The 14,236-nt window shown below is 55.3% G+C and overlaps 1 protein-coding gene across 3 annotated transcripts in view; it reads left to right on the top strand.

Annotated features, from left to right (window-relative positions):
* The window catches only part of LOC122895878 (CREB binding protein), a 124,679-nt gene extending 111,317 nt beyond the window's left edge, over positions 1-13,362 (top strand). For all 3 annotated transcript variants that reach the window (XM_044233649.1, XM_044233648.1, XM_044233647.1), the window contains 8 exons: positions 3,229-3,379; positions 3,903-4,049; positions 4,691-4,804; positions 5,898-6,063; positions 6,273-6,440; positions 8,893-9,054; positions 9,280-9,561; positions 10,995-13,362. In XM_044233649.1, the coding sequence (XP_044089584.1) occupies positions 3,229-3,379; positions 3,903-4,049; positions 4,691-4,804; positions 5,898-6,063; positions 6,273-6,440; positions 8,893-9,054; positions 9,280-9,561; positions 10,995-13,142 (3,338 nt within the window). In that variant the 3' untranslated portion in view covers positions 13,143-13,362. The remainder of the gene's footprint in view (positions 1-3,228; positions 3,380-3,902; positions 4,050-4,690; positions 4,805-5,897; positions 6,064-6,272; positions 6,441-8,892; positions 9,055-9,279; positions 9,562-10,994) is intronic.
* Positions 13,363-14,236: the final 874 nt, after the last annotated feature.

Below are 14,236 nucleotides of genomic sequence, written 5' to 3'. Positions count from 1 at the left end.
CGCCTTCCCCAGCAGGGAGTGGGGCGAGATGGGCTGGAGAGAGATCCCACACCAGGGGAAGGAGAAGAGAGGGAGCACGCAAGGAGGAAGCCACGCTGTGGGCTTCCAGGTCTTTGCTAACTTAGGGACAGACTGTCGTTACCAAAATCCACAGTTACCCTATAACCTAATCTCACTCATAAAATCTTTTGAAATACCGATGAACTCACAGACCGTTTAAGTATTTCTCTTTAGATCAGGATTTCTCAGCTGAGCCACCACTGACGTTCGGTGGCAGATAATTCTTTGTTTGGGGTCTGTCCTACACTTTGTAGGATATTAAGAGATCTTTGCTGCTACCCACTAAATGCCAGTGACATGACCCCTACTCCCATGAGCGGTGACCTTCAGAATGTCACACGATGTCTCCAGACGTTGCCAGATATCCCCTGGGGTGCAGAGTTGCTCCCACTGAGAGCCCCTGCTTTAGAGAGTCCATTCTGAGTGAGATCACTAAAGCAGTCCACACGCTAGAAACACTTTTCTAGGCCAGAGCCTTGTCCCTGGAACACAATAGCCAGGAGAGCCAGGCCTGGGTCGGACAGCAGTTGCAGCTGGTAGCAGATGGGGGCAGAAGAACCCAAGAGCAGGTCTGCGACGTGAGCCCTGGGGTTGAAAATGGACGGCACTCACAGACAGAAGAACCGGCGTTGTTCATTGTGGATGTGTGGGCACAGCCTTTGCGAGAGTCTGTAGGCCACAAAGGACGGGCTGCCTTGTTCGCATCTGCACTGGCACTGTGCTGCTGACCAGTGGGTGAAGGACGGTCCACAACTGACCATCTCCCCTCCCAGCCTCCACCCCTCTCTGCCTGATGCCCTGCGCGCCCTGCGCAGCCCAGCCGGGTAGAGGGAGAAGAGGAACCACTAGTGATGCTTCTGCGTCCGAGTCCCTGTGTCTTGTTGTGTGAAGCCTCCCTGGAGACGGGGCACCCCCGGTGTTGGCAAGCAGAAGGCCGAAGGATGTGATTACGTAAAGAAACAGAAAAAGCCCTGTCACATGCTGTGGGTGAAAGCGCACGAGGAAAGCCTGGGGAGGAAGGAGGACTGTGATCCAGTGTTCGCTGACCGACTCCATGATAGCGCTTGCACGCGCGTGTCCCACAGAACTGTTTGTGTGCGTGAGGCGTGTGCAAGGACAGCCCTCACAGTGTGAGGAGCAGCCACGGACCGGAGAGCGAGCGGCTGGCCCTCAGGGAAACTGGAAAGTGTGGCAGAACAAGGCAGAGCTGTGTGTGTCACACACCAGGGGCGCGATGCCCCCGAAATCATGCGAGGACACCTCTGCACAGGCATCTCCTCTGCCACAGGAGCCACCGCAGCCCTTCCGTTCGCACCTCTGAGCAGCTGCGCTTCTCGGGGCCCCAGAGGGCACCTCTCCAGCCCTCCGCGCTGTCACAGCACTCAGTTTGGTGCCTATAAGATTGACATACATGGTCTCGTGTACAGCTGCCTGTTTGTTTTTTTTTTTTTTTTAAGTACAGGTAATTCATGTTATTTGAAGAAAAAAGTAAAGACCTAATTTTAAAGGTTTATTTTTCCATTTGTTACTTGGAAATCACTGTGTATAGGGTTCTGTGTTGACATGGGAAGGAGAGTTCTGGACCACGGCAGGGTGGCCCTTCTTAGCTGGGTCCAGCCTTTCTGGGTCAGAAACCACGTCATGAGGGGAGCCAGACTCGCTCAGCCGTGGCATGAGGGGGACCCGTGGGGGTCAGAACGTGAGGGTCTCCTCCATGGGCTGCTGCTTAGGTAGATGGGACGGCCCATGGGCCCCTTCTACACCTGACTGTTTCTCAGGGCGGCCGTCATAGCCACAGCGCTCAGCGTAGCTTACACGGCTGTGTGGAAGGCATGCCTTCATCCACGTGTGAAATCTGTCACACATCCACTTTCTCCTCCGTTGTACAGCTTTTCAAGTTTTTATTTTCCTGTGGGGGTTTTATTTTATCTTTGTGTATTGTTTTCTTTTTAAAATCACTTGTATGCAGGTATAACTTAATTCCTAAAAAAACTCCACTGTTGCTACGTTAATTACAGAAAAGTAGAATTTAGAAAGTCTAAATTCTCAGGTTCCTGGCCTCATTAAGGAATCTTAGGAAATCCCAAATAGCTTTTTAAAAATATTTCTTATCCATATAGTAAATATTTAAAAGTTAATAAATATAAAGAAGAAAATATCTTTGAAATCCGTATCTGTAAATAATCACTGTTAACCTTCTGTGGCTTTTCCTTCTAGCCTTTTTCCCTTTGTGCAAAGAGTTTTTTGCTGTGACCAGTGTTTTATCTGGGGATGGCTTGCTGGAAAAGTGCTGTCATGGTGGCCACACCTGGTGCATCCCCAGGAGAGGGAGAGGGTGGAGGGGGTTCAGGGCTGAACTGGGTTCTGATAAGGAGTGAGCTGCTGCCTGGGAGGGGCTCGCAACGTTGGGGCGGGGGCGGGTGGGGTTGGGGGGATCCTGTGAGCTGGATGGGAGGGCTAGAGCAGCCCTGCCCTCCAAGGAAAGCAGAGTTTCTCTAGGGTGGATTCTGGCTGCGGGCATAGCTGTGACACTGAGCAGCCACGTGGGGGCGCCCGGGCTAGATCAAGGCCTCTTCAGGGCCAAGGCTTGGGAGGCAGGAGGTGGTCTCAGTGAGGCCCCTGTGTCTGCTCCTTCCACTTTACCCCATAGCCTTTTGTCTGCCTTCATGGCTTTTCTGCCCTTGAAGCTAAAAAAAAAAGTGGAAATATGTAGGCATTTAAATGACCACAGTCGTCACTGTGTGGAGCACCTGGAGATTGCAGAGTTCACCTTTCCCTTACATGCTTACCTTGTAGGACAAGCTAGGTCCCTTCTGGATTTTGAAAACGCTAATCCTTAGAACATCAGACTGTACTAGGGGCGCCTGGGTGGCTCAGTTAAGTGGCTGCCTTCAGCTCAGGTCATGATCCCAGGATTCTAGGATCGAGCCCCACATCAGGCTCCCTGCTCAGGGGAAAGTCGTCTTCTCCCTCTTTTCCCCCTGTGTGTGCTTGCGCTCTTGCTCCCTCGCTCTCCCTCCCTCCTCCCTCCGTCTCAAAAAAAAAATAAAATCTTTAAAAAGAAAAGGAAATAAAACTGCCCTATAGGAAGGGTAGGTCCTGTGACCTTAGCCACCTTTTTCATAGCCCATCCAAAGCCCCCTCACCTGCTTGTTCTGGACTTTCCAGGACTACAGACCACACGATTGGGCAACCACCTGGAAGACCGAGTCAACAAGTTTTTGCGGCGACAGAATCATCCTGAAGCCGGGGAGGTCTTTGTCCGTGTGGTGGCCAGCTCAGACAAGACTGTAGAGGTCAAGCCCGGAATGAAGTCACGGTTTGTGTGCACATGTTGTGCTATTTTGTAACACAGTTTGAGGGGTCCCGTCCCTGGTTAGCCAAAGCCCCACTTTTTGGCAAGGCTTTAGAGTTTGTATAATTCAGGGTACCTGAAAAGTAGCACATGTGACTCTTGATCTTGGGATTGTGAGTTGGAGCCCTGCATTGGGTGTAGAGAGTACTAAAAAAATAAGCTTAAGAGTTTGTATAATTTAAAGGTTTTTCAGCGGGTATGGTCTAGTCAGCCCTTCTCTCAGTATTCCACATTCATAAGGGGAGGTAAAACTCCTGGCTGAGCGAGATCATGTCACAAAGAATAGGGTCACAGCCCCCAGCTGCCCAAGGCCAGGCTGGCGGGCAGAGCTCTGGGCAGCAGTCAGCAGAGGTGAGCAGGCCTTCAGCTCCTCTGCACTGCATGGGTTTAGAGCAGCAAGTCTCATTTAAAAAGCACCTGGTAAAATAATGACATGTGCAGACGTATAATGACGTGTGCAGACCTCAGGCTCTGACTTTTATTTCAGGTTTGTGGATTCTGGGGAAATGTCTGAATCTTTCCCCTATCGAACCAAAGCACTCTTTGCTTTTGAGGAAATTGACGGAGTGGACGTGTGCTTCTTTGGGATGCACGTGCAAGAGTATGGCTCTGATTGCCCCCCGCCAAACACAAGGTAGTCTTCCTCCTTTTCTCGGGTGCAGAGCAGTGGGCCCACAGTGTCACAGCAGACCGAGACCCTAAGTGTCTTGGAGAACCTGTGTGCTCCAGACATGGGTTTAAATCAAATAAGCCGTGCCTAACAAACCAAACTTGTTAGTTGAGTTTTCCACTGAGCCAGTGAGAAATGAAGGGTTTTGATGATTGTTTAAACCATGTTTCGTATAGTGAATGCTCGTGGGTTCTAGTCCTGGTCTTGCTACTGTCCCTGTCTTACCTGGGCCAGGTAAACATATAGAGAGGGGGTAGGGATCACTCCAGGGTCCCACGACTTGTAAGAGCAAAGGACCTCTGCCGAGAGTTATTTCATGTTCAGTCAAGAATCCAGGGAAGAGGGAATTGGAAGAGGCTTTTGTTAGTTTGCCCTGGCCTTTCCATGCCTCTCTGTGGTGGGCGATCCCCTGCTTTTGGTCCAGTGATGGGATCGTTGACTCACAGGCAGTAGCAGTTGGTGATGGGAGTTTTCTTATGTTTTGTCTGTGTGGCCAGTATAAATGCTACGAAAACAGAATTTATTTCTGGAGCTTTTTTTAGATGTTGGTGTTTGGTTTGAAGTTTGGAGGATACCAATTACTTTCTTCCCCCCTGCTCCCCCAGGCGTGTGTACATATCTTATCTGGACAGTATTCATTTCTTCCGGCCCCGATGCCTCCGGACAGCTGTTTACCATGAGATCCTTATTGGATATTTAGAATATGTGAAGAAACTGGGGTGAGTTTAATTCAGATTATTTAGAACTAATAAAAATGCTATTTTTAATTTTCACTGTGTGTTTTGTGAAAGAACCAGAGTATTTTTTAAAGTCATACGTGTTTTTATTTTAACGTCCTTGGATCGATCACGAGTTCTCCCAAGCCCCCCTCCCAGACGCTCCCCTGGGCCCCGCAGGTCTGGGCTTCCCAGCTCAGCACACATGCTTGCCCTGCCCTCTATTGCTCTTCTCTCTCTTTTCCTTATTCTAGTCTCTTTTTTTTCTTTTTTAACTTTATTAAGAAATATTTTACATATCATAAAACCTGCCTGTGTCAAGTGTACATTTCATTAATTTTTAATAACTTCAACGAGCAGCGTGGCCGTGGCTATCAGTCCTTTTCCAAGCATTGTCCTCCCCTTAGTAGTGGGGCCCCCAACACCCCTTTGTTGTTAATCCCTGTTCTACCCCTACCCCAGCGACCTCGGTCTACTTTCTTTTTATACAAATTTGCCTTTTCTGGACGTTTCACATGAATGGGATCCTACAGGATACTGGTCTTTTGCATCTGATTTTTTTCTCTGTTTCAGCATTCTAGATCTGTCACATCCCTTCCCAAATTTGAAAAAGTTAGAGTTATTTGACTGACATGTTTCTAACAGAGTAACAGATTTATTTTGACTTTGACCGCTTAGAAGTGTCCAGCTGCCCCTTCATTGCACAGGAAGTATTAGTAGGAATTGCGGCACATCCTTGGACATAAGCCATTCCATATGCCTGAGAGCCACATCTCCCAGGCTGTGTCCTATGCTGACAGGAGTCCTTGGAGTCTTGACCCCTGCCCACCACGCACCCGGTGAGAGGGAGCATCTGAGGCTGGTTTCCAGGGGTGCTCTTGCTCACGCGATCGAGCCTCCCCCGCCCACACGCCCCTCCCCCACACGCTGGTTTGGAACTTCCTTGAACCTGTTCTATTTCATTGCAAGCATCGTGGTAGTTTCTTTGTTTTCTTCTAGTTATTTCTGGTGCCTCTTCCTCGGCTGTTAGTCTCCTTGGGGGCAGGGAGGCTTTCACTCGGCTCTGTGGTCTGAATTGTGGCTGTGTGTCCTGCAGGTATGTCACAGGACACATCTGGGCCTGCCCTCCAAGTGAAGGAGACGACTATATCTTCCACTGCCACCCCCCTGACCAGAAAATCCCCAAACCAAAGCGCCTCCAGGAGTGGTACAAGAAGATGCTGGACAAGGCATTTGCAGAGCGGATCATTCACGACTACAAGGTACCTGGCGGCTCATGCGAGCGCGAGCTCTAGTCCCCTCTGAGGAGTAGAACGCGGGAAGATGAGCGCGGGGAAAAGCTGGAGAAGCACCTTCCGTGTAGCCGGCGGAGATTCATAGCAGGTGTCCGTAGCACAGCCTCGGCCCCTGTGCCCCCCACCGGAGCGCCACTCACGTCCCTCTTCTCCGCTGTGCTTCCTTTGCTCTCCAGGATATCTTCAAACAAGCAACTGAAGACAGGCTCACCAGTGCCAAGGAGCTGCCCTACTTTGAGGGTGACTTCTGGCCCAACGTGCTGGAGGAGAGCATTAAGGAGCTGGAGCAGGAGGAAGAGGAGAGGAAGAAGGAGGAGAGCACCGCGGCCAGCGAGACCACGGAGGTGAGGCGCCGCGGCGGTCCTGGCCGCGCCGAGGGGCACAGACGCTGCCGCCTTTGTCGGTGCTGCGGTTTTTGCACGTGCCCTCCCCTTGTCACCAACCACCGCTGGTCAGGGCCAGAGCTTGCGGGGCGAGCAAAGATGGGGGTGGGGGAGACGCGTCACGCGGGAGCAGGCAGGCTGGAGGCGCAGCAGGACGAGAGAGGAGGACATCCTGCCGGGCAGCTGAGCGTGCAGACAGCCCCGTGCTCACCTCTTGCTCAGACCTTCCCTGAGAAGGGGACGGGCCTCTTTCTCCCACTTTGTCACAAGCCAGCCCACCGCACCAGACGGCCCTCCGTCTGCTGTCGCTCTCGGGCCCGCTCACCGGGTGCCGCCTCGCAGGGGCTCTGCGCTCCACCGTGCGGTGGCGAGCTGGGGGAGGTTCCGTCCCTCCCTCCCAGGGCGAGGGTTCTAGTAGGGAAAACAGCGCGTCCTGAGGCAGCAGTAGGAGCTTAAGGAAACAGAGCACCCAGATCGGCCAGGCGCGGGGGCTGCTGGCGGGGCCTGTCTGGGGAGGCGGCAGAGGCTGACCTGCTGAGAAGGGACCGACGCTGCCTGGGGAGGGGGAGATGTGTGACGGCTCGCGCCGGGAGCAAGTGTGCATGTGTTCGGGATGTCTGCGGAAGAGAGGATGGGGGTTTCCATTCGGTCCTTAGCTATAGATGCAATATGGAGGGGGTATGAGGCGTTTTGAGAGTAGCAGCCCTAGAACTTGGGGCGGATCATTGTGGTGTGTGAGGGAGATGCTGGATCGGGGCTGCCCGCTGGGTCTGGGCCCTCAGTGACTGAGTCTGTGCTGCCACCTCCACCCAAAGGAGGAGGCTGGGGAAGCATGTTGGGGAAAGAGGCCCCTCAGGAACCAGCACAGAGATGCCTGGTGACACCCAAGAGGGGCTGTGCAGGATGGGCCCTCCGAACTGGGGTCTGCCGCAGGAGTCCTTCGCCAGGGCCTCCCTGGAGGCAGGATCGGTCATCTGACCGCTGGTAACCATATTTCTGAATATCCAGAATGGGGCTTGAGAAACTGCTCCACCAGGGTCTTTGGGAGGCAGCCGGAAATCCTTTTTGGGTAGAAACCAGGGAGTTCCGGCAGGGGGTTGCGCAGAGCTGAGCCCTGAGCCCGGGTCCCTCCTCTCCATGTTGGCCACTGCCCGTACCTCAGATGGGTGGTGGCTTGAGTCAGAACATGGATCTGGGGCTCCAGGGCCGGGAGAAGAGAGTCTGGACCCAGATAGTGGAGCAACTGCACCCTGCCAGCCTTTGCGGTATGGGGGAATTGCCCATGGTGGAGAGAGACGGTGGTCTTCTGTGCCCAGTCCACAGAGGCAGTAGGCAGGTCCCACCCCACAGACACCCCAGGACCACGTGGCAGGCAGTGCCTTCCATTGTGGACGGCACTTGGGCGGGCTGCTGCTTTGCCGTTGGCACTGTCCTTCCTGGGGGACGTGGGGAGGGGAGAGGCTGCAGCGTCATGTGTGCAACCCCAGCTCTGAGGAAAACCACCTGCGGGAGCCACCTGTACGTGCATCTCCAGGAGGAAAAACCAGAATGCCGTTGCTCTGGGTGGCCAAAAAAGCATTTTTTTGTTACTATTACTTGGCTATATTTTCTGAACTTTGTGCAGTGTATCTATTTCTTTTATAATTTTCTAAAAGCTTCGTCTTTAGAATGGTTTCAGGGCTCCCTGAGAACTGGAGCGGCTGTGCAGGCTGCCCGCTGCCGTCCCGCCCTCCCTCATAGCCTTCTACTGCTCTGGGCCCCAGACGGGTACTACTAGCGCCCCTTGGCACCGAGAGCGTCTGTCTCGCCCTCTCTCTGCTCTTGTTGGGAAGAAGGTTCTTTGGACCTGACCTTGGGGCCTGAATGATGAAGGGGGTGCTTTCTGGAGCAGAAGTGCCTTAACTGCGGGGCAGAACCCCTCACACCTCAGCCCCTGGAGCACTCATGATGGGGGTTTCAGGCCCACGCGAGCCTGGGGCTGGGAGCAGGGTCATAGGGACATCCCCCCTTCAGGCAGCCTTGCCAGGAGATGTGGATGGGCCGTGCTGGAGCCCCTGCTCCCGCCCACGTGGCAGCTTCCCATGGCTCCTTTCCCTGCCTCATACGTAGTGGACTTTGGGAACCATGTGGGACTGAGCACATGGCATGTGGCATGCAGCGGTCCGGCTCCGGGGCAACGTGGCCTCCCTCCGTTGTTGGAGTCCCTCCTGGGCGTATCGTCCCAAGAGATGACCTGCTGTGTGGCCGCCATGGCCTCTGCGTCCCCACCGCACCCCTGGCCAGGCTCCCGTACTCCTCGCCCCTGCCTCCGTGACACCCTCTGCAGGCAACTGTGTGTTTGCAGGCGCGGAGGCCTAGAGCGCCCTCAGGAGGAGAGGCTGGGCTCCTGCGACAGCTCCTTGTATCTTTTCAGGGCAGCCAGGGCGACAGCAAGAACGCCAAGAAGAAGAACAATAAGAAAACCAACAAGAATAAAAGCAGCATCAGTCGAGCCAACAAGAAGAAGCCCAGCGTGCCCAACGTGTCCAACGACTTGTCCCAGAAGCTCTACGCCACGATGGAGAAGCACAAAGAGGTAGAGATGCTCTGGGGGGGGCGGGGGGCTCTCGGGCCACAGGCCGGCCCCCTCCTGGTCTGTGGGATAAGGGAGAAGGGGTTGCTGAGAATCCACAACTCTGGCCCCCGCCCAGAGGAGGGGAAAGTGTTGCTGGCGCTCCATCCTGGGCCTTGTGGAGAGGGCTGGCCCCAGGAGGCACAGCAGCCTCGGCTCTCCGTGAGCTAACGCTGTCCTCCCCTGCAGGTCTTCTTTGTGATCCACCTGCACGCTGGGCCCGTCATCAACACACTGCCCCCCATCGTGGACCCTGACCCCTTGCTCAGCTGTGACCTCATGGACGGGCGTGACGCCTTCCTCACCCTCGCCCGAGACAAGCACTGGGAGTTCTCCTCCTTGCGCCGGTCCAAGTGGTCCACACTGTGCATGCTGGTGGAGCTGCACACCCAGGGCCAGGACCGCTTCGTCTACACCTGCAACGAGTGCAAGCACCACGTGGAGACGCGCTGGCACTGCACTGTCTGCGAGGTAGGCCAGCGGGCAATGTCTGCGCCGCGAGTTGGGCCCCGGTTGGTCCTCAGTTCTCTGCACCATCGGTACATTAGCATTTCAGCTCGGACCGTGAAGTGGTCAGCATCTTCCCGGGACCAGATAAGCAGATGAAAAGGCGCATCTGTCTCCTGGTCCTCTCTGGGAGTTGTTGGTCATGAGGTCGTATTTCCGAGGTCACGAAGAAGAAACTCCATGCTCTGTGCTCGCTCCAGGCTCACCAGCATACGTTGAGGGAAGGAAGGAAGGAGTCTTTCTCCCTTCATGGGGCACATGTGCTCCCAACTCAGCAGAGCATAACAAAGGGCCGTTGATGTGTGTCTGGGCTACACCTGGCCCCTGGCAGGAGGCGCTGGTCTCCCAGGGAGTGGGCAGGCCTCCTGGGGGGCAGTGTTTGTGCTGACTTTTTCAGGAAGAATTGATCACAGAGCACTTTGATTTGATCCCTTGTTGGCTAACACCAGCCATGTGTCCAGAGCATCCACGGGCCTTCGGGTGCAGGGCAGGGGCAGGAGAGGAAACAGGCTGTGCTTCAGCACCCCCGGGATTCTGAGTGGTTTCCCCTGTTCATGCCTCCAGTTGTGACCTAGCCAAGCAGCTGAGAAGGCCCTTGTCCAGTGGACCCCGTGGTTGCACATGCTGGCTCCCTGTGGGAAAGGGTGTGGGCCAACCCTTGCCCAGATGGGTCCCTCACAGGGCATGAAGCGGGCTGTCGTGGAGCCTCCACCCCCCACCCTGTCCTCACCTTGCCAGAGTTAGCTTCCCAGACAGTTCCCAGAGCCGCACACCCGTAGGGGTTCTGTGATCTTGGATAGAGGGGGCAGGTGGAGCCTCTGTAATGCCGTTGTCTTCATTTCCCACTTTTTCCAGGCTTCTTTAGTCCTGTATCACTTCCCACTGTTGGGATCTTCATGTCCTTTTGGAAAAGGGGTGGGTCCCGGTCATAGGGTCTTCTTCTCCAGACCTGGTACCTGGTAGTCTCTGTCTGCAGGTACAAGCAACTTTAAAGAACCCATAAGCATGCGTTTTGGGTTCTTTGGGGTTTGAGCCAAAGGCCTGTCTTCTGGGGAAGGTGCCTCAGTCCCCTAGACCCCCTGGGCCACCCAGCAGAGCTCGGGTGATGCACCAGGGCCCCTGGCAGTGGCCCCGGGGAGCTGGGTGGCACCTGGGTGAGCTTGGGAGGAACCGTCAGACTCCCCAGGCCAGGTTCAGGAGCAGGACACGGTAGGTCTAGGCGCCCTTCCCCAGGGGCAGAGGACGGAAGAAAAGGGGACCAGAGGTCAGCCAACGCACTCGAGAGCCTGTGAGAGCACAGGGAGGGGAGGGATAGGGCTGCGGGGATGGATGCGGTGGCCTCTGTCCGGTCCCAAGGCCCCGGCTGACCATAGCCTGCGCTCTGTGCTTGTCCGCAGGACTACGACCTCTGCATCAACTGCTACAACACCAAGAGCCACGCCCACAAGATGGTGAAGTGGGGATTGGGCCTGGACGACGAGGGCAGCAGCCAGGGCGAGCCGCAGTCCAAGAGCCCCCAGGAGTCGCGGCGTCTGAGCATCCAGCGCTGCATCCAGTCCCTGGTGCACGCCTGCCAGTGCCGCAACGCCAACTGCTCGCTGCCGTCCTGCCAGAAGATGAAGCGCGTGGTGCAGCACACCAAGGGCTGCAAGCGCAAGACCAACGGGGGCTGCCCGGTGTGCAAGCAGCTCATTGCCCTCTGCTGCTACCACGCCAAGCACTGCCAGGAGAATAAGTGCCCGGTGCCCTTCTGCCTCAACATCAAACACAAGCTCCGGCAGCAGCAGATCCAGCACCGGTTGCAGCAAGCCCAGCTCATGCGCCGGCGGATGGCCACCATGAACACCCGCAATGTGCCTCAGCAGAGTCTGCCTTCCCCTACCTCAGCTCCGCCCGGGACCCCCACGCAGCAGCCCAGCACGCCCCAGACGCCGCAGCCCCCGGCCCAGCCCCAGCCCTCACCCGTGAGCATGTCACCAGCCGGCTTCCCCAGCGTGGCCCGGACTCAGCCCCCTACCACGGTGTCCACCGGGAAGCCCACCAACCAGGTGCCAGCCCCGCCACCTCCCGCACAGCCCCCACCGGCCGCGGTGGAAGCGGCCCGGCAGATCGAGCGCGAGGCCCAGCAGCAGCAGCACCTGTACCGGGTGAACGTGAACAACGGCCTGCCCCCAGGGCGCGCGGGCATGGTGACCCCAGTGAGCCAGATGGCCCCCGTGGGCCTGAACGTGCCCCGTCCCAGCCAGGTCAGCGGGCCGGTCATGCCCAACCTGCCTCCCGGGCAGTGGCAGCAAGCGCCTCTTCCCCAGCAGCAGCCGATGCCGGGCCTGCCCCGGCCCGTGCTGTCCATGCAGGCCCAGCCGGCCGTGGCTGGGCCGCGGATGTCTGGCGTGCAGCCTCCCCGGAGCATCTCGCCCGGCGCCCTGCAGGACCTGCTGCGGACCCTGAAGTCGCCCAGCTCCCCGCAGCAGCAGCAGCAGGTGCTCAACATCCTCAAGTCCAACCCTCAGCTGATGGCGGCCTTCATCAAGCAGCGCACAGCCAAGTACGTGGCCAGTCAGCCCGGCCTCCAGCCCCAGCCCGGCCTGCAGCCCCAGCCTGGCCTCCAGGCCCAGCCCGGCCTGCACCAGCAGCCCGGCCTGCAGAACCTGAACGCCATGCAAGCCGGCGGGCCCCGGCCCGGTGTGCCTCCGCAGCAACCGGCGATGGGAGGCCTGAACCCCCAGGGCCAGGCCCTGAACATCATGAACCCGGGCCACAACCCCAGCATGGCGAGCATGAACCCGCAGTACCGGGAGATGCTCCGGAGGCAGCTGCTCCAGCAGCAGCAGCAGCAACAGCAGCAGCAGCAGCAGCAGCAGCAGCAGGGCAGCACGGGCATGGCCGGGGGCATGGCCGGGCACGGCCAGTTCCAGCAGCCCCAGGGACCCGGAGGCTACCCCCCGGCCATGCAGCAGCAGCGGATGCAGCAGCACCTCCCCATCCAGGGCAGCTCCATGGGTCAGATGGCGGCTCAGATGGGACAGCTCGGCCAGATAGGGCAGCCGGGGCTGGGCGCAGACAGCACCCCCAACATCCAGCAGGCCCTGCAGCAGCGGATTCTGCAGCAGCAGCAGATGAAGCAGCAGATCGGGTCCCCGGGCCAGCCGAACCCCATGAGCCCCCAGCAGCACATGCTCTCAGGACAGCCACAGGCCTCGCACCTCCCCGGCCAGCAGATGGCCACATCCCTCAGTAGCCAGGTGCGGTCTCCGGCCCCTGTCCAGTCTCCGCGGCCCCAGTCCCAGCCTCCACATTCCAGCCCGTCGCCACGGATACAGCCCCAGCCTTCACCACACCACGTCTCGCCCCAGACTGGTTCCCCCCACCCAGGACTCGCAGTCACCATGGCCAGCTCCATAGATCAGGGACACTTGGGGAACCCCGAACAGAGTGCAATGCTCCCACAGCTGAACACCCCCAACAGGAGTGCACTGTCCAGTGAGCTGTCCCTGGTCGGCGACACCACAGGAGACACCCTAGAAAAGTTTGTGGAGGGTTTGTAGCATTGTGAGAGCATCGCTTTTTTCCCCCCTTTCATGTTCTTGGACCTTTTGTACTGAAATCCAGGCGTCTAGGTTCTTTTTATGCCTAGATGGAACCGCTACTTCCAAGCCGTGGAAGGGTAGATTGCTGTTTAAAGAAACAATACAAAGAATATATTTTTTTGTTAAAAACCAGTTGATTTAAATATCTGGTCTCTCTCTCTCTCTCTCTCTCTTTCTCTCTCTCTTTTTGTTTTTGTTTTTTGTTTTTGTTTTTTTGTTTTGGGGGGAGGGGGGTTTTGTTTGGATTCTTTTTGTCGTCATTTCTGGTGACTCATGCCTTTTTTTAACGGGAAAAACAAGTTCATTATATTCATATTTTTTATTTGTATTTTCAAGACTTTAAACATTTATGTTTAAAAGTGAGAAGAAAAATAATATTCAGAAACTGATTCTTGAAATAATGCAAGCTTATAATGTATCCCGATAACTTTCTGACGTTGCGGGAAGATTTTTTCTATAGTGAACTCTGTGGGCGTTCTCCAAGTATTACCCCTGGACGATAGGAATTGGCTCCTGCGTGCACACACGTACACACCCACACACACATCTATCTATACATACTGGCCTAAGCCAAACTCTTGTCTTGCAGATGTAGAAATTGTTGCTTTGTTTCTCTGATAAAACTGGTTTTAGACAAAAAATAGGGATGATCACTCTCTTAGACCATGCTAATGTTAATAGAGAAGAACATTCTTTTCTTTCTTCTATGTGAAACTTGAAATGAGGAAAAGCAATTCTAGTGTAAATCATGCAAGCGCTATAATTACTATAAATAAGAAAATTCAAGAAGATTCAATCACTGTATAGAATGGTAAAGTACCAACTCATTTCTTATATCATATTGTTAAATAAACTGTGTGCAACAGACAAAAAGGGTGGTCCTTCTTGAATTCATGTACATGGTATTAACACTTAGTGTTCGGGGTTTTTTTGTTATGAAAATGCTGTTTTCAACATTGTATTTGGACTATGCATGTGTTTTTCCCCCATTGTATATAAAGTACCGCTTAAAATTGATATAAATTACTGAAGTTTTTAACATGTATTCTGTT

Source organism: Neovison vison, chromosome 14 (assembly GCF_020171115.1).
Source record: "Neovison vison isolate M4711 chromosome 14, ASM_NN_V1, whole genome shotgun sequence".
In the NCBI taxonomy this organism is placed as follows: Eukaryota; Metazoa; Chordata; class Mammalia; order Carnivora; family Mustelidae; genus Neogale; species Neogale vison.
Note: the sequence above shows the minus strand (reverse complement) of the source record. Positions and strands in the feature narration are given on the sequence as shown.